The following is a 22,869-nucleotide window of genomic DNA, read 5'->3' on the forward strand; positions in this document are numbered from 1 at the left end:
TTTAGCTTTGTTTTCAACTTTGACAGGGATTCTTCTACACACTTTATAATATTTGCTATTGTAATATTTGCTGTGGGTTTTTTTGTGGGGTTTGCTGTAGATACTGTTTATCAGGAAGTCCCTTTGTATTCATAGTTGGCTAATAGTTCTTATTTGTTATCATGAATAAGTGATGAATTTTATTGGAAGCTTTTTCTGCATTCCTTGAGTTGAATTCTCATCTGCTTTTTTAACATGGGGAATTACAGTGATATATCTGCTAAGATTAGAGACATATTTGTATTTCTGGGATAAATTCTGCTTGCTTTTCTGTTAAATACTGATATATCCAATTTACTAATATTTTACGTGGATATCTTGCACCTGTATTTGTAATTTTAATTTTGTGTGTTCATTCTCTTTCTGGACACTGTTCTTGTCTGATTTTGAAGTAATACTATGCTTTGGAAAGGTGGTTACTTCTGGACCCTCTCCTATGTGTCATGACCCCAGCTGCTCAAAACTGGGCCTGTGCCCTGGAGTAGCTCTGGGAATTTGCAGCCCCCAGGTCCTGGGTGGTGGTTGCCGGACCTCACCCGGTGCCTCTGCAGCTTCGCATCAGGCAGAGACTCATGGAGATCCTTTGCAGGTGTTGGGCTGCCTCTGCCTTTGCCTCTGCGTGCAGGTCCCTTCTCCCCAGTACTCAGCCCTGCAATTTCAGCTGCTTAGCCTCCTGAGGCAGGTCTCTGTCTCCTTCGCTGGGGGGGAAGCCATTGCGCTCCACCCGGGTCTGTGGTCCACAGAGTGCTCTTCTGCATCACATGGATTCCTTTCTCTTGGGAATCAGTCTTGGGCTGCCGGGTGTCCAGCGTTACAAACAGATGTTTTCTATCTTCCATCCAGCCTTCTTGCTTCTAACTTGTTTGCGACAGTTATTCCATCATGACTAGCATAAAAAATGATCTTTTTAAATGTAAAACTATAATTTTACCATTGCTTTGTGTTTGGAAGGGAGGAGCTTCAGTGAGAGGGTTAATTCTCTGTGGTTTCTTGAGCAGAAATCCTGGCCTAGGATTGTCCTCTGAATTAATTGTTTGTTTCCCCCTCCTTTTCTTGTTCATGTCCACAAACAGTATTTCTCAGAAGCTCTCTCTTTTTTTCTGTTGCACTGAACTTCTTAGGCTAGCTCCCTCAAGGTGCTTCTGTATTGGAGGTTTAGTAACCTGTCGCAGCTCTTATCAGTTAGTTATGATGTTCTTTTCTCCTTGTCTTTAACCAGTTTGTTTCCCCTTCCGCGTTCTTCTGGAACACATTGGAAATGGGCTTCTGAAACTGTTTCTATAATAAGTAACTGTCATATACTGTTAAATTTCACTACAGACCTTGTGTGTTTTTAGTGTATATTTGAATATTAATTTTGTTGGAAAAACATCTGCTTTGGATTGGAGAGTGTTCAAGTGAGTACCATGCAAACCACGTCTGAAGGTGTAGATCTTATTATATAATGAAATAAAAGTCATCTGCTACCATTCCCTTGGCCATGCCTTGAAATCCCAGCATCATTTGGAATTAGTCAATAATGAATCTCAGAATCCTATCCTAGGTACAGAACATTCTGCCATTTAATTGACCTCACACTTGATAATCTAGTTGGTAAATAAGAGATAACTGTAAAAAAAAAAAAGATTAATAACATGCCACAGCACATGTGAATGTGAAATGAATGATAAAAGTGGGACAGGAGCTCAGATGGTGCCAAGATCCTGGTAGGGTGGGCAGGCATTTGGGAAAAACAGAGAAGAAAAGGACTTGGGGACTGGAATTGAGGGGCATGTGTTCCTGAACAGGGCACCCTGTCTGCAGAGACAAGGAGGCAAGAATTCTAGAGAACCTGGGCGCTTATGCAGGGGTGAACCAGTAGAAGTGAGGGTGGAAAGGGGTTTTGAGTCCAGATGTATAGGACTTTGAAATTATCCCATGGTTAGTAAAAATGTAATATAAGTTTTTGAGAAAAAAAAAACAACAACATGATTCAAAGAGCATTTTAGGAAGACCTGTCAGCAGGTTTGGGGTAGGATTTGTTCCCTAACTACGGCTTCTCAGACTTGGCTGAAGGTTGCAATCATCCGGGAGTTTAAAAAGTGCCTGGGGGGGGCTGGGGATGTGGCTCAAGCGGTAGCGCGCTGGCCTGGCATGCGTGCGGCCCGGGTTCGATCCTCAGCACCACATACAAACAGGGATGTTGTGTCCGCTGAGAACTAAAGAATAAATATTAAAAAAAAAAAATTCTCTCTCTCTCTTTCTCCCTCCCCCACTCTCTCTTTAAAAAAAAAAAAAAAAAAAAGTGCCTGGGACCCTCCCCCAGAGACTCTGATTTAATTAATCTGGAGTTTTTAAAAATGCCCCAGATGATGCTAACAGGCAGCATGAACCTGGGCAGTGTGTGCCCAGCCTCACCATAAGACCTTGATGTAGCCCCAGCTGATTGTGCCTAAACACAGCTGACCAGGTATATGCAGAATCAACTGGTAGGGAAAAACTCCATTTAAAAAGTACTTCTGCGACATCATTTATAATATTCTTTATAGTTCAACACCTTAGTTATAATATAACAGTCTTCTTGTAAATACCTACAATTTTTTTGCATTGGCCACAAAGTAGATGTGACTTTTGGAAGGGATCCATAGAGATCCTGGGAATTTGATCATTGAGGAGGTATTCCCTCTTTTACATTAAAAATAAAAGGGTCTGACAAAACACACACGTTTATCATAGCCAAGAATGTAATAAAATAAGAGCAATTCTAGTGTGAAAACACTAAACTCACAATTATAAAAATATAAGTCCTCAAAACTGATGGAGGAAGATCATCAGGTTCCAAATGTTGTATGCCAGTGGTTCTCAAACTGGAGGGTGCGTCTGAATCACCTGGAGGGGACTCACAGACTGCTGGGCTCCAGGTTCAGATTTAGATGGTCCTGGGGCAGCCCAGGAATGTGTATTTCCAAAGTGTTCTTTTTTTTTTTTTTTAATTTTCTTTTTTTTTTTTTATTGTTGGTTGTTCAAAACATTACATAGTTCTTGATATATCATATTTCACACTTTGATTCAAGTGGGTTATGAACTCCCATTTTTACCCCGTATACAAATTGCAGAATCACATCAGTTACACTTCCATTGATTTATATATTGCCATACTAGGGTCTGTTGTATTCTGCTGCCTTTCCTATCCTTTCCTATCCCCCTCCCCTCCCCTCCCCTCCCCTCTTTCCAAAGTGTTCTTAATGTGCTGCTGCTGGTGGTGGTCTGGGCACTGACTTTGAGAACCACCCATCTTTCTGCCCTGTAAGTGGCACTAAGGCTTGGGGACCAAAGATTGGAGGAAAAATGATGTGATTGGAGGACATGAGTTTTGCGCTCTCATGTCAGATAAGGGGCTGGTCTTGGCACTTAGGCTTCTGTCACCTGTGCCCCAGTTCAAGCCAAACCCTATTCATCTGCATGCTCTAGGGGCATCCTGCCTGAGCCTGGGTGGCATAGGTGGAAGAGAAAATTCTCTTCTCATTCTTCTTCAGAACTTTCCTACAGAAGGGTGGCATAGCCATTCCGTTATACAGCATGTTCTTTTTCTTCAGTAGCAAATAGTGAATTTTGGGTATTTTTTTCCCCTTTTTATTACTGTCCTCCCTGCCCCATTACTACAGGCAGAATTTGAAGAATTAAAAAAAAAAAAAAGACTCCCCTTTACATTTCTAATCCATTTACATCCTTCTAAAGACATGTCCTTGGCACATTGAGTGGCATGTTGGATGATTTTAGTCCTTGGCATCCACCTACCTAGGTGCCAACCTCTGCAGGCTGCTCTGTGCAGATTTCCTGGTAGATTAGTAGACATTTGCAGTACACCTTGGGAGGGAGGAGAAGCGGAAATCATTCTCAGATGTTAAACTGAAACGTGTTTCTAATTGAAAGCATGAAGGGAATGTATACAGGGAATGCCTGGGGGGTGATCTCTGGCAGAAGCACAGTGTTGAAAGGGTGGTCCAGTCCTTGCTCCTGGCCGCTTCTGTTTGCTTGGGTGGAGTTCATTCGCACTCGTGTGACATTCCGTAAATAATCATGGCTGAGCAGGGACCCCAGCATAGTATGTCTGATCCTGCAGTAGGGTTTGCTTGGTCAGTTAGAAAAGCATCTTGAATTCTGGAAATACATAGATTTTGAATTTGAATTTGAATTCTGGAAGTCTAATATGGGGACCATTTTAGAACAAGCAGCTGCTGTCCTTGTGATGCCCCCAAACACACACAGGTGCAGGGGCCAAGGTTAATTGACTTACTCCAAGGTCACCTAGAGAGCTCGTTGCAGTTAAAATGTTGTTTTTGAATCCTTCCCAACATGTTGAAAATTTGTCACACTGGTCTTCTGACACTCAAGGGCCATTTCTTATTGTTTGTTACAACTAATTGGAATCATACTGTAGTAAGATGGGAAAAGTGTCTTCTCTTTTATAGAAAATTTCAGGGTTAAGTTTTGGTGATTTGGCTCTTAATAACTGAGTCTCCTGTAGTTCACATCCCTTACATATTTTGTAATTGTTTTGTGGACTGTTTCTGGCGTTGAATTCTACGAGAGATTTTGTAGTGTGACTTTAGGACTAATTGCTTAAGTCAGAGGTAGACTGATAGGAGAGGGTAGTATAATACATGTATTTGAACAAACAGAGAAGGGGCTTGAAGGGATTATGTCCAGAGAACTGTGGCGTTACCTAATAAAACTTAAGTCAGCAACATTTAAGCTCCAAGGGATCTTGCCTATGATCAAATCCACTAGCCTTGCCTATGACACATGGCCCTGCTAACTTTATAACTGCTTGGCCAAAAGTCCGGTGATTCAAAGTTCAGGCATCTTAGCAAACAGGAGATGAAGAAGTTGTTTCTTTTTGGCTGCCTTTTGTTATAAAATTAGGGATGGTGTATAGTCCACTGGATTATTATGTAAACTAGTGGGTACCTAGAGGGTGAGTCTCCATCTTTCTGCTTTTTGTTTTCTCATATGTCAAAAGAGTGGGTTGAAAAATTTAAAATAATCTCTCCAAGCTCTGATGGCCTGTGCAAGTCTGTTGGAGAGCACTATTGGGGGTTGGTAAATTTTTTTTTTTTTTTTTAAGTCTAGGCAAAAGAATTTAAACTTAAAAATTTAAAAACAAATTTAAACTTAAGCCATAGAACACAATTTAATAATAGCAGAACATTTTGTAAAAATTTTCTTGTGTTTTCTGATGTGTTTCTGGAAGGCGTTGTAGTAACATGATTAAATAGGATGGCTTTGGGGTCTGCTCACTTGGGTTTGAGTCCCAGCTCTTCTGTTTACTAACAATCCTGTGATCTTTGGCAAAATACTGAACCTTCATGTCTGTTTCTTCATTTGTAAAATGGGCAACAGATATCTTCTAAAATCAGCTTCTGGGGAATCAAATTTGTTGGTATATGTTTGAGTGGTGCTGGGTACCCAGGCCGCCATTAATAGATATTAGCTGTCTTCATCTTCATCGTCATTGTCACCATTATCATCATCATCATCAGTGCTTAAGGTTAGCTCGATTTTATTGAAGAGCATCAGGATGCTACTGTTAACCCTTGAGAAGAATTAGTGAAGTCTGCTGTGAATTAGTGAAGTCAAAGCTGTGTCTCCTGTTATCTTTTTGCAGCGAGCTGTGTTCCGCCATGCCAGAATGGAGGGATGTGTCTCCGGCCTCAACTCTGTGTGTGTAAACCGGGGACCAAGGGCAAAGCCTGTGAGACGACAGTTGCCCAGGACACCTCGTCACCAGTCTTTGGAGGGCAGAATCCTGGGGTTGCCTCTTCTTGGGTTCCTCCTGAGCAAGCAGTAAAGCACACTGCATCTAAGAAGGCAGACCCTCTACCAAGAGTCAGTCCTGTGGCCCAGATGACCTTGACCCTCAAGCCAAAGCCTTCAGTAGGAGTCTCCCAGCAGATTCATTCTCAGTGAGTGTTTTGTTCTTGCCTCTGGATGAGGGACACCTTAATCACTCTCCTTTTCCTGCAGTTTGCAGTGATCACTTGGATAATAATGTCTTTCTTTCCTTTCCTCAAGACTCTTAAAAATATTTGATATGTGCATTTAGCTTTTGCAGGGCAAATTTACCGTAAGTATGAACCATAGCAATAACTAGGATAACCAGGGTTGGAAGAGAATAATAAGGATACCCGACTATGGCAGAGTTGTAAGTTTGAAATTCTTTTTTTAAGGGGAGAAGGTTGTGCTGTAATGTTTTGAAGTAATAATTTGAGAAAGAGAAACTATGATTATTTTTTAAAGATAATGGGAAAGGTAGGAACACAGCTTTGTACAGAGAATGTATTCAAATGAATGTGAGTCCTTGGAAGGAAATAATTCCTTAACCTCAGTAGCAGGTTCAGTGTATCTTCTTTTAACACCGTGCTTACCTCCCAGTTGCCACGCAGGGCAGGTCCATTTTTGGTGAATGAGCTTGCTTTCTATTTATGGAACGTAGTTTTTTTCTTAGGGTTAGGGAGTAAGCACGGTGCTGATTAAGATAAGAACTCTGGGGAAGAAAGATCATCCCTGTCCTTCTGTGAGCAGCATGAGAAACAGCCCTTCGGACGCGTGGGTCCTTACACAAATTGTCTCCTCTTGATGGGCTGCTCTACGTGGATAATAAGATGCAGATTTTACTGCAACTATCACTTGTCCTTTGTCTAGGAATGTAAAATACAGGAAGTCCCCTTCTTAAAAATGGACTGACCCAGCAGTTCATGTGTAAGTCACTTGCTTGGAATTTCAAATGCTCTTCCCCACAAAGAGACAATTTCCACAGGGTGTTTAGTATTCAGTGAGCCCACAGAGGTTATTTAATCTGGTGCTATAGATGAAATTATCCTAATTGATACTTCCCCTTCGAACTGGCCACCTACTGTTCCTGCTCAGTGGGGTCCTTAGAATTTTTTCCTTTCTCCTTTTATTCATCCTGTGATTCTCTCTCTTTTTTTTTCTGTTATTTTCTCCATTTTTGTCTCATTTCTTCTTTTCTCATAGTACTTCTGTTCTACTGTAATAAATGAATTTGGGGGCTAGATGGAGGTCTAACCATTTGCTGGCATTTCAGTTGGAAAACTCATCCTGGAGCTCTTAAGAGAAGGAATGGTAGGTCTAACTAAATCTTAGTAAGAACATTCTATATGAGAGGGACTGTTTAAATACCCCACACGTATTACTAATTTGCAGTTTACAATGACCCTGTAAGGTAGGTACTGTTATTAACCCTACTTTATAGATGAGAAAACTGAAGTTCAGAGTGGGTAAGTGGTTTGTTTCAGGTCACATAGGTAATTGATAAGTGACAGTGTTAGGATTGGAAGATAGGTAGTTTGTCCCAGCACGTAGGCCCTATTGGAGCGAGTTGGCAAATATTTTCTGCAAAGAACTAGATAGTAAATATTTCCAGATTTGTGGGACCCATAGTTTCTGTTGGAGCTACCCAGTTCTGCCATTGTAGCAGAAAGCAGCCTAGACAATGCTAGAGAAGGACATTGTGTATGGTGTTCCAAAAAATACTTCACTTAAGGTCAGTGAAATTTGAATTTCATATAAATTTCACATCATGGAATATTATTCTTCTTTTGATGTTTTTCTTGATCATGTAAAAACTATTCTTAGGGGCCATACAAAAACAAGCTGAGGGCTGGATTTGGCCCATGAACTTCAGTTGCTCACCCTTTCTTTAAAGGATAATAGTACTTTTTTTGGTGCCAGATTATGAATATAACTGTGTGTCCTTGGAATGATATAAAGCTTTGATTATATCATAGCCAGACATCTCCCTTCCAGCATTGTTCTGATCTTAGAAACAAAGAACAATTCTATGTTGAACTATGCTTTGGCGATCAAGAAAGTCAGATTACTGTGCATTGCAAGTATTTTTTCTACCGTTATTACTTACATCAACTGTGAAGTAATTTATAGCAACATTGTCAATCTCGAGTATCACCGTCTACTCTTTGAATCTGCCCCTCTACAATGTGTGTGTGTATATATATGTGCAATGTATATATATGTACATGCATAGTATGTGTGTGTGTGTGTGTGTATATATATATATATGGATTGTTAGTAAGAACCATTTCTTAGATAAAAGAACAACCTTTCTTTTCTTCCTCCTCTTGCTTTTCTTTCTTTTCCTCCTCCTCTTCTTCTTGCTCTTCTTCCTCCTTTTCTTCTTCCTCTTCTTTCTCCTCCTCCCTCTTCTCCTTCTCCTTGTTCTAGCAACGTTGTAGTTTAGACAAGAATGTTGTGAGTCAGAGAGGCCAAGGTTTCAGCTCTGACTTGGCTTTGGTAAAATCAAAGTCATTAGGTAGTTTCCTCTGGAGACTTCATCTGCTGAATCAAGATGCTTTTAATGGTACTGGATTGTAGGCGTGAGTACCTGGGCTGCCTGCTGTGTGCTCTTGGGTAAGAAGAGATGCCCAAGATGCTATCAATTCTGATTTACTTAATATGCTTTTATAGATTACAGGTCTTTTTTTGGTCCCTGCAGGGAGGATTAAATCCTATTCTTAAGGAGATTTTGAAGTAAGTGATCTATAACCTTAGAGGAGCACAAAGGAATCGACACTGTTGGCCCATTGATCAAATTAGGTAATGACGCAATCGTTTCAAATCCTATTTAATCAAACTGCCAAGGACTCCATAGGATAGGCCCATTTTTGCCACTTTTTCTTCTATTTAAAAAACATTGCCTATTTTAGGGTTTTTTAAAGGTGTTGTTTATTTTAACAAGGGGGAGATTGATTAGGCCTCTTTAAAATAAAGTTGCTTAAAGTGCCAGAATGTCAGTGCTAACATTCATCCCACGGCATGTGAAGTGCTTTGGTCTTGACCATTGGTTCAGCAAGTTTTTGTCACATATTCCCCTGTAGAATGGGTGCTGTTCTAGGGCCCGGGGACCACTGAGCAGCCAGACCCAGTGCCTGCTTTCCTGAAGAACACAGTCTACAGAGGGCCAGACCACTGACAAGTGGTGTCATTAAATTCACGTCTGGTGTGTTATGTGCTGTGGCAGTGGAGGCCGGGGAGTGCTGGGTGGGTGTCAGATGGAGAGGGGCAGTGGCTTAAGACAGACTGTGAGGAATGGTGCTGATGACAAGTGGCATTTAAGGAAGAGCCTGAAGGAGGGAGGGCAGGGACCATGCATAAGAAGGGCTGGAGAAGAGGCCTGGAGGCTTGAGTGTGCCTGGCATGTTGGAAAGGCGGCTTGGGCTGGTGAAACTGGATTGTTAGAATAGCACATTTTAGGTAGGTGGATATTAGATGGATTGGTTTAACCCTTGGCTGATTTGGTTGTAGGTGCTTGACTTAAAACAGAATACTAGCAAGTTCTGTAGGGACTCAAAGGAAGAAGTGGCTGTTTCTGGATTTTGGAGTGTTTGGGAAGTGGAGGTTCAGGGAGAGGCCTCTGGAGAAGGTGGTTTGTGAGTTGAAAAGTCAGTTGAATTCAGACCCAGAATTGAGCAGTGCATTTCTGACGTGAGATCAGAGCACGGGCTGTATTAATTATCTCTTGTATAACACATCAGCTGGAAGCTTAGCAGGCAGCATTTACTGATTGACAGTCTGTGTGTCAGGAATCCAGGAGGCACATGGTTGGGAGCCCTGGCTCAGAGTCTCTCCTGAGGTTGCAAGTCCAGCAATCAGCAGGACGGCTGTCTTCTAGAGCTCTGCTGAGCTGGAGATCCACCACAGCACGGCTCACACCCCTTGTTTTCAGAAGGAGGCCTCAGCTCCAAGACTGGCTATTGGAATGAAGCTTTCCCTTCTCTCTGTGTGGACCTTTCCTAATGGCTGTTAGAGTGTCTTCATGACATGCCTGCTGGCCTCTCCCCAAGTCAGTGATCGCAGCCTAGGAGCGCCAGGGGAAAGCTACAGTGACTATGTAGTTTGTGGTCCTGTTGAAGGCACACCCTCACTGCCACAATATTGTGCTCATTAGAAGTGAATCACTAAGTCTGGTCCACATTCAGAAGGACTAGCACTGTAGGGAGAAATATCAAGAAATCTGTGAACATATGCACATTTAGGATATGATTCAATTGGAGCTTGATATAAATGAAGACTAGTGGTAATATAGGCATGAAAGATTGGTTGAAAACCAGGGGATAAAGATTTCAACAGAGCAATAACCAAAAAAAAAAAAAAAAAAAAAAAAAACCAACAAAACACCCCCCCACACACAAAATAGAAAATAAAAGCTTAAGAAACTCATTAACCGATCCCAATAGTTTTGTGCAAATGCTAAAGTTGATTAGAAACTTGATGGTCTGAGCGAATGATGGTTGGTTTTGGTGGGTTGTGGTGAATTGCACTGTGGTTGTTTGGAAGGAGGGGTATTTACAGTTGAAAGTGTGTGATGTCTGAGATTTAATTCACAATAGTGCAGTGAGTTGAGGTACAGGGTAACTATCATCTGTGAGCTGATCATTACTGAAGCTGGATAAGGGGGTTTCTTACAAAACACTCCCTTTTTATATTTTTGAAATTTTCTGTAATAAAGACTAATAAAAGGAAGTTTGAAGTAAAAGAATCCTGCAATTTTACTTGGCCTTTGGAAGATTAATCTCATTGTGGTATCTAAAATGGTCTTAGAAGATGGCTCTGAATCAGGTACAGTAGAGGTAAAAATGCAGAGGATGGAAATGACCTTGAGTTAGAGTCATGAAAAACCTTGGCACCTAATTGATCTTGGAAAGCAAAGGAGAAGAGAATCAGATAAGGACTTGGCTTGCGACTATGAGAGAAAGGGAGGATGAGGAGGCCTTTATATTTTGCTGGTTTTTGAGGATTGCTTCAGTAGGATCATGAAACTCCAGGGTCTTTGAAGGTATTTGGTACTTGATGAATGGTGTGGTCTTTGACAGAGCCTCATATTGGAGTAACTGGTCATCCTCTGTACCTGACTAGAGAGTAAGGCAGCTAGGTATCAGCAGTACAAAGCTGGTTACTTGGTCAGGTACGGATTTGGAAGGATTTTGACCAGTAAATTCTGGCATTAATCATTAATGTAGTTGGTAATTTCATTCATGCTTTTCATTGATGTTTATTATTATCATGTTACTTTCCTAGTCTCCTGGACCAAATCACGAATATTCCATGAACTGAAGAAGAAACCAAATATACTTATGTTGCTGTACACAAACATTTGCAGACACTTCTCTGATTCTTTGCGTTTTATTCTACTTCACAATACTGGAATACTTCTAGAACCCATGTTAGCTTCAGGTTGCTATCATGCTTGCCTCCTGCCTGGGGTAGCTGTCAAGGTGGTCATGCATGTTAGATTATAAGAGCATCCCAGGGTCTGTCTTTGTTTTTATATATAAAAAGATGTTAATGCTTATAAATTATGGCCAGAAGAATCCACAAAAGGGCAAAATTCAAAAATTTCCAGCTTTCTGGAGATTTTTCATTCTGTTAACAGCCATTTTGACTCTCGGTGCTGCTAAATGAGGCCGTCTAGACTTGTGTGAAGTGTTCCTTTTTATCCTTGTTCATCATGATGGGTGTCACAGACACTTGACCATGGGCGCACGAGGTGAAGGTCAGAAGGGACATTCTTCAGCTCAGTGGTCTTCTGGTTGTTTAGGGAATGTTGGTACCGTGATCACTGCTTTGCCAAATGGGGAGCCGTTATCTGAACTGTGTAAGGAGGAAGCACTTTTGTAGGAGAAAATGTGCCCAGTCTCCTGTCTTTGAGCCCCAGCAGGAAGTCTGGTTTTACTCAGGATGTGGCTGTCAGATCTATCTGGAGAGCTCACATGTAGCCAGTCTTTCTTCCCAGGATGGCCATTTTCGTCATCTAATGGTGTCCTGATGTGGCAAAGGAGCCCTTAGTTCCTCTGGAAAATCTTTTTTTCCCCTCTGTCTCAATCCATGTGAGAGAACTAAATTTACTTAATGGCATTGATCATTTCTCTTTTCTATCATCTTCCCAGAGATGTGGCGAAGATAAAAGAAGCACATTAGAAAGTGTTCTTTTGAAAAGCAGGAATAATTCAAATGTGTTCTGTATTTATCAAATGAGTTTATAGTGTGCCAGATATTTTCTAAATATAGAGAAGGCCCTTTGAAACCCACACAGAGACGATGGGGTCTACTTTCAGAGTTCTCGAGAATCAAGTACTTGACGTTTATTCTGGGTCAGTTGATAGGAGGGGTGATGAGTGATGTCCACCATGATGAGAAGAGGGTGTGGCACTGCGCCTTTTCTCTGCCTGGTTCTTACCTTTTAGTCCCTGTGGTTGTGAGTCTTCAAGAAAGACTGCATGCTGTGCTACCTTCAAGAATGTGGAATGTTCCTGGAAGTATTTGCCAAAGCAGATGAACTTTGAAAAGTTCTGATGAACAAGAAAACTCAAGCTCATTCCCTTTATTTGGATTTTTCACAAAAGAAAAAAAAAAGCCCATTATAAAGCTAAATCAACAGTTAAAACTTCAGGGAGTGTTCAGGGTTTTTTTTTTTTTTTTTTTTTTTTTTTTTTCAGCATGAATAGTTAATATTGGGACCTTCAGGGAACTTGTTAAAACAGCTAAGGAGCTCTGTGTGGTGGCATATGCATGTAATCCCAGTGACTGAGGAAGCTGAGGCAGGAGGAACACAAGTTTGAGGCCAGCCTCAGCAACTTAGCAAGACCCTGTCCCAAAACAAAACAAAACTAAACTAAAGGGCTGGGATATAGCTCATTGAGAAAGCACCTCTGGGTTTAATCCCCAATAACCCACTCACCCCCAAATTAATTCTAGAAATTAGCCATGGAATTGGTCATCCCTCAAGTAGATGATTTCCCGAAATGGTCACTCTCAGACACAGGGAGATTCTGCTCAATGTAGAGCCCTCACCTTGGCCCCTTGACCCTCCTCCAGGTTTCTTCTCTGAACTTTCCTGTACTTACTCTGAGCTCTTATTACACAGTCTCTTCTTTCCTTATCCACAGAGAAATACAGAAGAACTTCAATAAATGTTTGCTTAACAATTTTTTTTTTTAAAAGTTTTGACAGTATCTAAATCCCTGTCTGCAGGAGTAAACTTTTCCCATTTGGGATAATGCCATTTGCCTTTGTAAAGCAGAGAATACTTTGCAGGCTACTATGCATTCCTTATTGTATATGATCTGTCCAACAAACCTATGAGGAGGATGAAGGTTTGATCTCTATGAGGTGTGGTGGGGGAAAAGACAGCAATTAGAAAATTGAAGAAAAGGAACTTAATCTAAGGACTTCATCTCTCATTTCAAGATACCTTCAAGATGGGGTAAGAACCAAAATTCTGAACCAATGGTTGATTTTATCATTATATACAAATTATTAGAAAACTTTTTAAAACTAGAAATTAAATGGAAATTACAAACAAAAAAGTATAAAAATCAAAAGTGCACACAGCCTAATGGTTATTCCAAAGTGATGCCAAACTCGGGGAGGTACCATCCATGTTACAGAACAGAACATTACCAGCACCACCGATCCCTGTTCTAGACCCACCCTCTCCCTCCTCCTCAAAAGGAGCTGCTTTCTTGACTTTTAGCACCAGAGGTCAGTTTTGCCTGACTTTGAACTGTATGTAAGTGACACAGCGTATATTTTTCTACCTAGCATTATGTCTGGGATTCATCTATGTAGTTCTCTCTGTAGCTTGTTCTTATTTATGCTGCTCCTGATAGATGTTTGGATTTTTTCCAATTTTTTGACTTTTTTTTTTTTAAACTTCTAGCTATATTGAGGAATAATTGACAAAAATTGTCTATAATTACAGTGTGAAATGCGATGCTTTGATATAAGTGTACATGGTGAAATGAGCACCATAATGAAACTAATTAACATATCTATCATCTCACATAATTACCATCTTTTGTTGTTTGTGGTAAGAACATTAAAGACCTACTCTTTTAGTAAATTTCAGGGATACAGTAGTATCAGTAAGTATTGTCATCATGCGGGCTGTTAGATCTCCATAACTTATTCACTCAGTGTAACTGAGATTCTGTACCTTTTGGCCAATTTTTGGCTCTGTGAGTACTGCTGTGCCAATGTGTACATGTGAGAATTCCAGAAGGCCTCTTTGCTCATTAGAAAACCAAACTCTTTGCATATAGCAATGTCAAGGTTTGAGAAACTCATGTAAAATGTGAGCATATCACTAGTTTTTGGTTACTGGTATTTTGTTTGAGGAAGACAGACACCTGGGGAAAACAATGAGAGGAGATAACTTTTTGAGGAACTGAAAACAAGGTTCTCTTGTTTTTTCCTCCTTAGACTTCAAGGGAAGTGTAGATTATGGAATGAGGGTGGGAGAGACAGGTTCTGAAGGTTGAATCTGTGTTTTACCTATTTATCTGTTCCTCAAAGGTGTTAGAGATGATCTGGCAGAGAGCAGATCCCATGGTTCCAGAGGCAAAGCACTTATAAGCAGGAAGAACGTCTACTTCTGTATTACGGAGGAAAAATCTAGGAAAGAAAGGTCATTCTTTGCAGGAATGCAGATATTAGCTCATCATCTAGGTGCCTCAGTCTTTACAAGGTGAAAAGAGGAGACTCTTCCCAGAGCAAATGGGAGGAGTAGGCAGAAGTTTGCTCAATCATCCCAGTCACCACCGGGGCAGTAAGGAGTTCAGCTATGGCATCCTGTTCTCTTGTGATATTCTAGGTGATGAGGGGACCCATTTCTTGTGCATCTCTTGGTGTTGTGTTTTGCAAAGGTCAGACTAAATTTTGTTTTTTGGGTCGTGTGTCCTTGACGTTGCAGAGATGAGTCTTCTTGGCCCTTATGCTTCCGAGGATTCTTCTGATGGTCATAAGGCATTTAACAAGCCAAAGGGTGACAGCAAAGCCCAGGCAGCTCTTGGGAAAGTTATGACACTGTTACTATAAATCCAGTTTATGAGCTTGAAACTTCCTAGTACTCACAAGTATCAAGTTAAATATTGATTTGAACCTTAACACATTTGGCTCAAGTGCTTATGGAAGCAAACAGGGATGTTCAGGCAAGAAAATTTTTTTTTTGACTTAGAGTTCATATAATTCCAGAGTTATGTGACTTAATGGAGATACAGGAGAGAGAGTTTATCAGTATTAGTATCTTTGAGTAGAATTAATCCTGGGTACTTGTCCCTTTGAAAATTATTATTTGAGCAAAATGTAAAATAGAACAAGAATTAGGGACACATTTTTTTTGTGTGTGGTACTGGGGATAGGGCCCAGGTTTGCTTTCCTACTGAGCTCCACCCCCTAACCCTCTTTTTAGAATTTTTGAGGCAGGGTCTCACTAAGTTGCCCAGGTTGGTCTTGGATTGTCATCTTCCTGCCTCAGCCTCCTGAGTGGCTGAGATTAAAGGTATGTGCCACCATGCTTGGCAATTCTCCAGATTTTTCTACCAACACAAGCCAAAGTTTTATAACTATAGGAGGCTGAATGCCTGCCCAGAGTCACTCAGAAGGTAACTGCACTGACTTGAACCAGGTGTTCCAACCTCTTCATGTTCTCCTGGTGTCTTTTCATGTGCTGCTGTCAGACTTTTTTTTTACCAAAATAATAAGGAAAAAAGTACTTTGGACAGCATTCTTGAAATCCAGAATACAACTAGAAAGTGTAGAGGAGTGAACAATTGCAGTTATTCCATGAATCTCAACTCATTTGACTAAAAGTTATTTTCACAATTGTTCGAGAGTCACTTCCAACCCATTCTCTTTTGTGAAGAAAACATGCGACCTCTTTGTTACAGTAAGTTGCCAGTGTAGAAAGCCACTCCCCGGTCTTTAAAAATTAGCAGGAGTGTCTGATACAGTTATAGAATGTATTTTTGAAAAAAAATTCTTATTTTAGGATTTTCTTGGACACAGGTATCACTTTTTGTTGCTTTCATAGCTCTGCCTTGTATTTCTTTGTCTGATGTTGGTATTTTGCCAAGTGCTGGTATTTGGAGATTTGATGGACAGAATCTAAAGTGAGACATCATTCTTAATTGGTTCAAAGCCTCTTTCTGCAGCAGCTAATCCTTCCTAATTATATTTCTAGGAAGGATGTTCTTAACTCGAACAGGAAGATGACATAGACATTTTGAGAAGATTAGGACACACTCTACTCCCAGAAAAGAAAATCAGAAGGAAATGTTCTCCTATCCGAATTTCTCACTTTCTGCACACAACCAACTATGCCCTGTCACCCTTTTATGAAGCTCTTTTCTCTTTCTCTCTGTTCCTTTCATTCTTGTGGTCTCTGTTTATCTCCTGGCTTTTAATTAAGCTATTTTTCAGGATCCTAAAAAACGCATTTCCATTAACTAGGCAGATATTTCACAGTTTAGTTGCCTTACTCTTTTGAAAGGTGATCCATGAATCTACATAATTGGAAAATTTCGTGTTCATCTTAGAAACGCTTTGCAGTCCCCTTGATTAATTTGTTACTATATAGCTTTCTATCAACTTATTGTAGTGAATGGAATTATGTGAATGGAAGCATGTTAGCCAGTGACATAGGTATGTTAGATTATTTCAGATCTTTACTATTTTAAAAAGAGTAAATATGGTTACTGTTAAATAAGACTTTGATAAATCAAATAAATGTCAGTCTGTGAAGCCTTAATGATTTTGAATATTCTTGTGAGATGTGACCTTACTGCCTGGTTCACAGAATACTCTGAGTTTGTATTTCTTAGACTTTTTTAGTGAGGTTGAACATTTTTCATATTTTAGAAGTCCTTTGTATTATTGTTGTGTAGTTTATTAACATTATTCACACAATATTCTGTTACATGTTGTAAAAAAGTTTTCCATATTAAAGATCCTTTTTATCAAACATTTCAAGAAGCCCCAAGGGAGGGCTTGTGCACAAAGGCTGTTATTAGTATTATTGAAAATTTTAATCCCCCAATCTGAAAGAAACTTCTTAAATTGGATTTTTGGAAATTCCTACTTGCTCATGGGTGAGCAGAAATTTGTTTGAATACAATCTCTCAGTGCATGTCTAATTGGTTGCCTTATTTTCTGATTCATCATAATGAAGATGGATCCTTAATCCTCCTCATCTCCCCAATTCAGAATTTCAATTTATAATAGTTGATTGATTCATTTCACTAGGAAATATTTATTGAGTGCCAACTACATGTCAGATACTGATCTAGGTCCTCCTATTGGAGGGATCAAGATAACATGTCTGAAAAATAGAGAATCATATAGGACAGCACCCAGTAAACTGCTAAACTACGTGGTACCTGTTATAGATTCTGCTAGAGAATAAGGAAGGGGAAAGCCAGGTGGTGCCACAGTCTGGCTGGGCACAATTCAAGAGTCACTTATCAAGCAGAAAGGAACTTTATTTTTAGAACACACCGCTGCACTGCAGGAGCTCTTCAGGAATTCCCTCAAAGCCCAACTGCCACCACCAGCTTCCTGCCAGCCTCTCAACCCCCAACTCCTCCTGCTCTTGAGGTAGATTGGCTGGGTTGTGTGGGCGGAGCCAAAAGAGTCCCCCAATGAGCAGCTCTGTGGTCTGAAAGGGCGGGGAAACAGCCCAATGAGCATCACCTCAGAGGAGCCAATCAGCTGGCAGTTGGAAGTTTGCTGGGGCCCCTGTGAGCCAATCAGCTGGAAGTTTGCTGGGGCCCCTTTGGCTGTGGCTCTTCAACAAGTTGTGTCTCAGGGACTGGAGTGAGAGGAAATTTGCTAACATCTGCAGGACTTGGAGAAGTAAAGGAGAGACTGGCTTTGTGAACAACAGGATGAAAGCTATGTCCTGTTTCCATAGGACTGTTGGGCGGTTGATCTCTTTAGGGGCAATTGAAGAACAGCAAGAAATGAGATTGGGTGGGGAGGTCCAGATTATGAAAGTCCTTGACAGTTGGGCACAGAGTCTTTGAGAGGGGCTGAGGGAATAGAAAGGTGGCTCCAGCAGCCACTGGTGGACTAGGAGACGGCCCTGTGTGAAGCAGGGCCAGTCATGGTGCTGTGGAAGTGTGAGGGAAGGGGGCCTAGGTGGTCAGTGGGCAGAGTAGAGAAGGGGTGCCTCAGCCTCCTGCCTCTCACAGGAACTTCTCCACGGGAGAGGAAATCTAATTTCCTTTAAAACAGAAAGGATTCAGATAACCAGTTAAGAGAACCGGGTCCAGGTTGAGGAATTAAGTGTAGCCTGATGTCCACCTGTCCCTCTAGTTAAGTTACATGGATTGGAGAAGCAGGGGCTCTCTTAAAATGCCTCCTTTTCCTTATTTCATTCTATCCCTGGATTCAAATTTACCAATTCAAAATCTAAACCAGATTCTGTTTCCTTCTGTGCCTGTCAGCTAACCATTCTCAAAACATATTTGGTGGCAATTCATCATGCTCTATAGAAAAATCAAGGACTTTTTTTATCCTTCCTTTTCAGATGTTCATCAGATTTTGATTTTCTACCTTTCTTGATCTTTGCTGCCTTTACTTCTTTTGCCATAACTACATCATGTTATCTCGGCCCTTTTCAACTTAAATTTGTGTCTGTGTGCTAAGCCAGGACTGCTCTGCTCACTGTGTTCCTCCTCCTTTAGGTGACAGAAACCTTACATCTTTCATGGTGTCTTTTCTGGTGAACTGGGAATGGGCTTGGGGTAATCACATGCACACGAATACACACAGGTGTGTAATGACCCACATGTTGCCAGTCTCTAAATCTCTTTCTAGTGGGACTGCATTCTCTTTATTATTATTATTTCAATGATTTAATATAAACTCACAATAATTAAAGACTGAAACATCAATTGCATATTTATATGTGATATTAAATTTTAATAAGCAATGCAGCTTTTGTTTCAGACTTCACATGTGTTTAGGTTAGCTTTTAAGGTCTAAAGATTGCTAGGAAAGTTTTTATGATTTGCTTTGTGAAGTACTCAGTCCAGTGACATGCTCCATGATAGAAATAACAGTATTGCCTTTCACAAAATCAGTATTGTTTTCCAAACGAGTGAGGAAATGTTGTGCATCTTTTAAAAACCTACCCATATCATCTTTACATTTAAATTAATGTAGGATGGTCATAAAAAGTAATAATGTGATCAAGCTCCATTAGGAGACCTTTGAAAGGAAACAAAAAAAGATTATTTGGGACTTTCAGTCTCACATGTGTGTATTAACTGTGTGCCAGGCACAGTGCTGGCTAATGTAAATATTCTTTAATTTCAATGAATAGGCCATCCCTGAAATATGTTTTTCTTTCTCTTTCTATTATTTTTAGAACAAGTAGCTATATTATTATAGGACAAAATACATGTAACATTATTCTCTTTGTTGACATTAAGTCAAATATTTGACTGGCTCAGTTAAAGCCCAGCTGTGGTGTCAGTGGGCCTAGAATCAGTTGATTAAATGAGTACCTGACTGCATCATTACCTGTGCTGCAGGCGCAACTCTGAATTATAGACACAGCACTTGAGAAGATTTGTCTACACTCTATTTTTACACACTTGGAACATTTCTAGATATTCTTGGTTTGGTGAACCAGGTGAAAGAAGGGAAGATTTTTGCCTGATCTGAAACACCGAGCAATAATAGCTCAGGAGCTCCTGTAGAGTTTTTGAAGAAAGAATTAAACCAACTATAGGAGGAAAAAAAAAAAAAAAAAGGACTTTAGAAAGATGTGTGTGATATTTCCCAGGAATAGCAATATCTCATTGGGCTTCCTTTTTTGTATGGAGACGCTGCCTCTAGTGTTTAGGAAAAACACATGCTAGAAAATAGAGCAACATTATAGTGCCATCTGTCTTGAAAATGAATTATTTTTTTATCGTCTGCTTTATAGTGGTTCCCAGACGTTGGAAAAATCTCAACGAGCTTTGGGGCTATTTTGCATATGGGCAAGTTCAGCAGGCAGAAGCCTTTAAAGTTGTATTTCAAAGGCCTCAGGAGTTATCAATTTGATGTGATGAGATTGCTTCCCATGAGACTCTTAAGGAGCCCCTGCCCTCCATTCGACTTCAGAGCTCCCTGGGGGACAGGAGAGCATGTGGAGTTGTTCCTGGTACCATTGACTCTAATATTTAGGTTTGTGACCTGTTTTTAGGACATCTTTCTCTCAGATGGCATTTTCTTCCTCAATAACATACTAAATTGCTTTTGCGGGGATGACTGGATAGAGGCATCAATCTACAGGGTTCGAAGAATGAGACAGTATTTGAAAGGTGGTTGCTTTTTTTTTTTTATAAAAGGCTAAATAATATGCATTTAATTTTCAGATTTTATTAGAATAAATTAAAATGAAAATGAATTCTGGATATGTTGAGAACCTATGAAAACACTGGACGATATTAACATAATTAAGATATTTCAACATTTTTAATGTTTAACGCTAACAGTTAACACATGATCAACTCATTGAGTTTTTTTTTTCATTTTGGTTAGCTGAACTGCGACTTAAAGTTTTGTAATTGAAAGTGTCTAAACGACTTCTAAACTAGCATAATACAGTTAAGCTATTAATGTTTGGATTTACATCTGTGTGGATCCGCAAATGGATTTAGTATTCCGTATCATCTTAGAATGATGACAGGCCATGGGAACGTGGGACAATGCTGGCACATTTTCAAAGGAATTCCTCCCTGCTCTGGATACCATAATAAACACAAGTGCAGTTTGGTCGATTTATTATATACACAACATGCATAAGAGTTTGGAAATGCTTTTTTTTGTTGTTGTTAGAAGCATACTGGTTATAGCTGATTATGTATGGGGTCTGAAATGGCATCTGGTTAAAAACTTTGGGTTTGACATTTTCTCTTGAAAGAAGACTAACGAATCAATACACAATATGCAAACATCCATGCCCATCCAGTTGCAAAAGGGCTTACTTAAGTCAAAAAACGTGGACACAATTTGAACATTTACGATTATGCCACTGGGCAGCAGGTGGCAAGCTTTGCTTTTCAATGTTCTTTGGTCTTATTTTTATACCACGGGATGCCAAAATTTGAAGAGGGTGGTTTGAGTCCACTGGAATATGTCATTTCTTGGCAGTGCAGCCTTGAACCACCTCCTTTGCTCATGGTGTGTAATTGCCTTTCTTTGGATGCTGCAGCCGATCCTCGGCTCGTCTTGTTGCAGATGGATAGGAATTAATCCATATGAGCAATGCTTTATTCTCTTGTGATTTTAGCAACATGGAGAAAATAAATTAGAAACAAATGAGTTTCTTAAGGCCGTCCCCGTATGACTTATAGAGGTTTTGTTGTGTAGTTTTCCTTACTGCTAAATAATAGGTACAGTTTTTGCTTAGAATTCCACCTCTCCCCCAACCAAATATCACTCTAAGTAGCTGAATACCTTGATATGGAATTGAGAAATAACAAAACTGAATGGAATTCCATGGAAATGTTTGAAAACTTAGAGAAAGAAAACATTCCAAAGCCAGAATTGAAAACCACTATCCTCTCTTAGGCTATACAATGTATTTATTTAGGATTTGGATTTTCTTTTGCTGTGCTGAGGATTGAGCCCAGGGTCTCATGCATGCTAGCCAGGTGCTCTACCGCAAAGCTTGGCCCCCAGTCCTAGGATTTGAATTTTAAGTCAGGAAAAGAGACTAAGCTTAAAGAGGAGATGATGGTGAGGTGATGATAGGCTGTTTGTTCATACTTTCTATATAAAGACCTCTTTTTGGATTGTTACTTTATGCATTGTGAAATATTAAAAGAATAGAGAAGAATGAAAAACCACATAACTGTAAATATTTAAAAATCTACAAAATTTGCACCTGCTATGTACTCAGCTTTTTCTCCTAGGCCTTTTGGTAGAATTGAGTTCATGTGGGATATATTTTATGTTCATGATTCTATGTATGTTCTCAACATTTTTTCTATTTTAACTCTGCATTTTTTTTCTTATTTAAAAATATAAAAGATATATAATTTACAGCACATACATAATTTAAAGCACATACATAATTTAAAGCATAGTAATAAAAAACCAAACTCTGTACCCACCACCCAACTAGGGACATAAAATACCGTCATTATCTTAGAAGCTTTTTATTCTTCCTATTCCTATTAGCCCCTTTCTCTCCAAGTAATTTGTATTAACTGTTTTCTGCTTTTTTTTTTTTTTTTTTTTTTTATAGCTTAGCCATCTTGTTAGATATTTTAAAACACTGTGCTGCAGTATTTTTGTTAGGCAGTTTGTTTTTTAACCAAATGTAATCATATTTGCATTTAAAAACATTTTTATTGGTGCATTATTATTATTATTTATCATAGTGGGACTTGTTACATTTTCATACATGCACACAACATAACAAAATGTTTTGATCAATTTTCTTCCCCAATATTTCCCCTTTCCCTTCCTCACATTTGTATTATTCTGACATTCAGTTGTGGTAGTGGTTCTCAAACTTAAGCTTGTTTAGAATCACTTGGGGGGCTGGCCGAACTCGGCTTGCTGCACCCCACTTGAGTTTCTGAGTCATGGTCTGGGTAGGGACTGAGTCTGTGTGGCTAACAGAGTTGCAGGTGATGCTCATGCTTCTGATCTGGGACCACACTTTGAGAACCACTGATTATCCCAGTGTGTTTAAGCTGGGATTCACATATTTTTCACTTGCTATAATATTATTATATCACTGTGACATAATTTATTATTCTTCTGATTATGGGCATTTGGGTTTTTCCTATCATTTTTCTATTACAACAGTGTTGGGACAAACATTTTTGTATAAGTCTTCTGTTGCATGTTTTTAAAAGTTTTTATAAAATGGAATAGAAAATGTAAGAATGTTAAGTTGTGTTTCTTGAAACTTGTGTTTTAGAAACACACTCTACCATGTGAAATGCCTTTTTTATAGCAAGTTTT

General features: G+C 39.7%; 1 protein-coding gene across 4 annotated transcripts in view; it reads left to right on the forward strand.

Moving 5' to 3' along the window:
• The window catches only part of Ltbp1 (latent transforming growth factor beta binding protein 1), a 388,495-nt gene that overhangs the window by 45,760 nt on the left and 319,866 nt on the right, over nt 1-22,869 (forward strand). For all 4 annotated transcript variants that reach the window (XM_076833843.2, XM_076833845.2, XM_076833846.2 and 1 more), the window contains exon 3: nt 5,687-5,984. In XM_076833843.2, the coding sequence (XP_076689958.1) occupies nt 5,687-5,984 (298 nt within the window). The remainder of the gene's footprint in view (nt 1-5,686; nt 5,985-22,869) is intronic.

This window comes from Callospermophilus lateralis, chromosome 14 (assembly GCF_048772815.1).
Source record: "Callospermophilus lateralis isolate mCalLat2 chromosome 14, mCalLat2.hap1, whole genome shotgun sequence".
NCBI lineage: Eukaryota > Metazoa > Chordata > Mammalia > Rodentia > Sciuridae > Callospermophilus > Callospermophilus lateralis.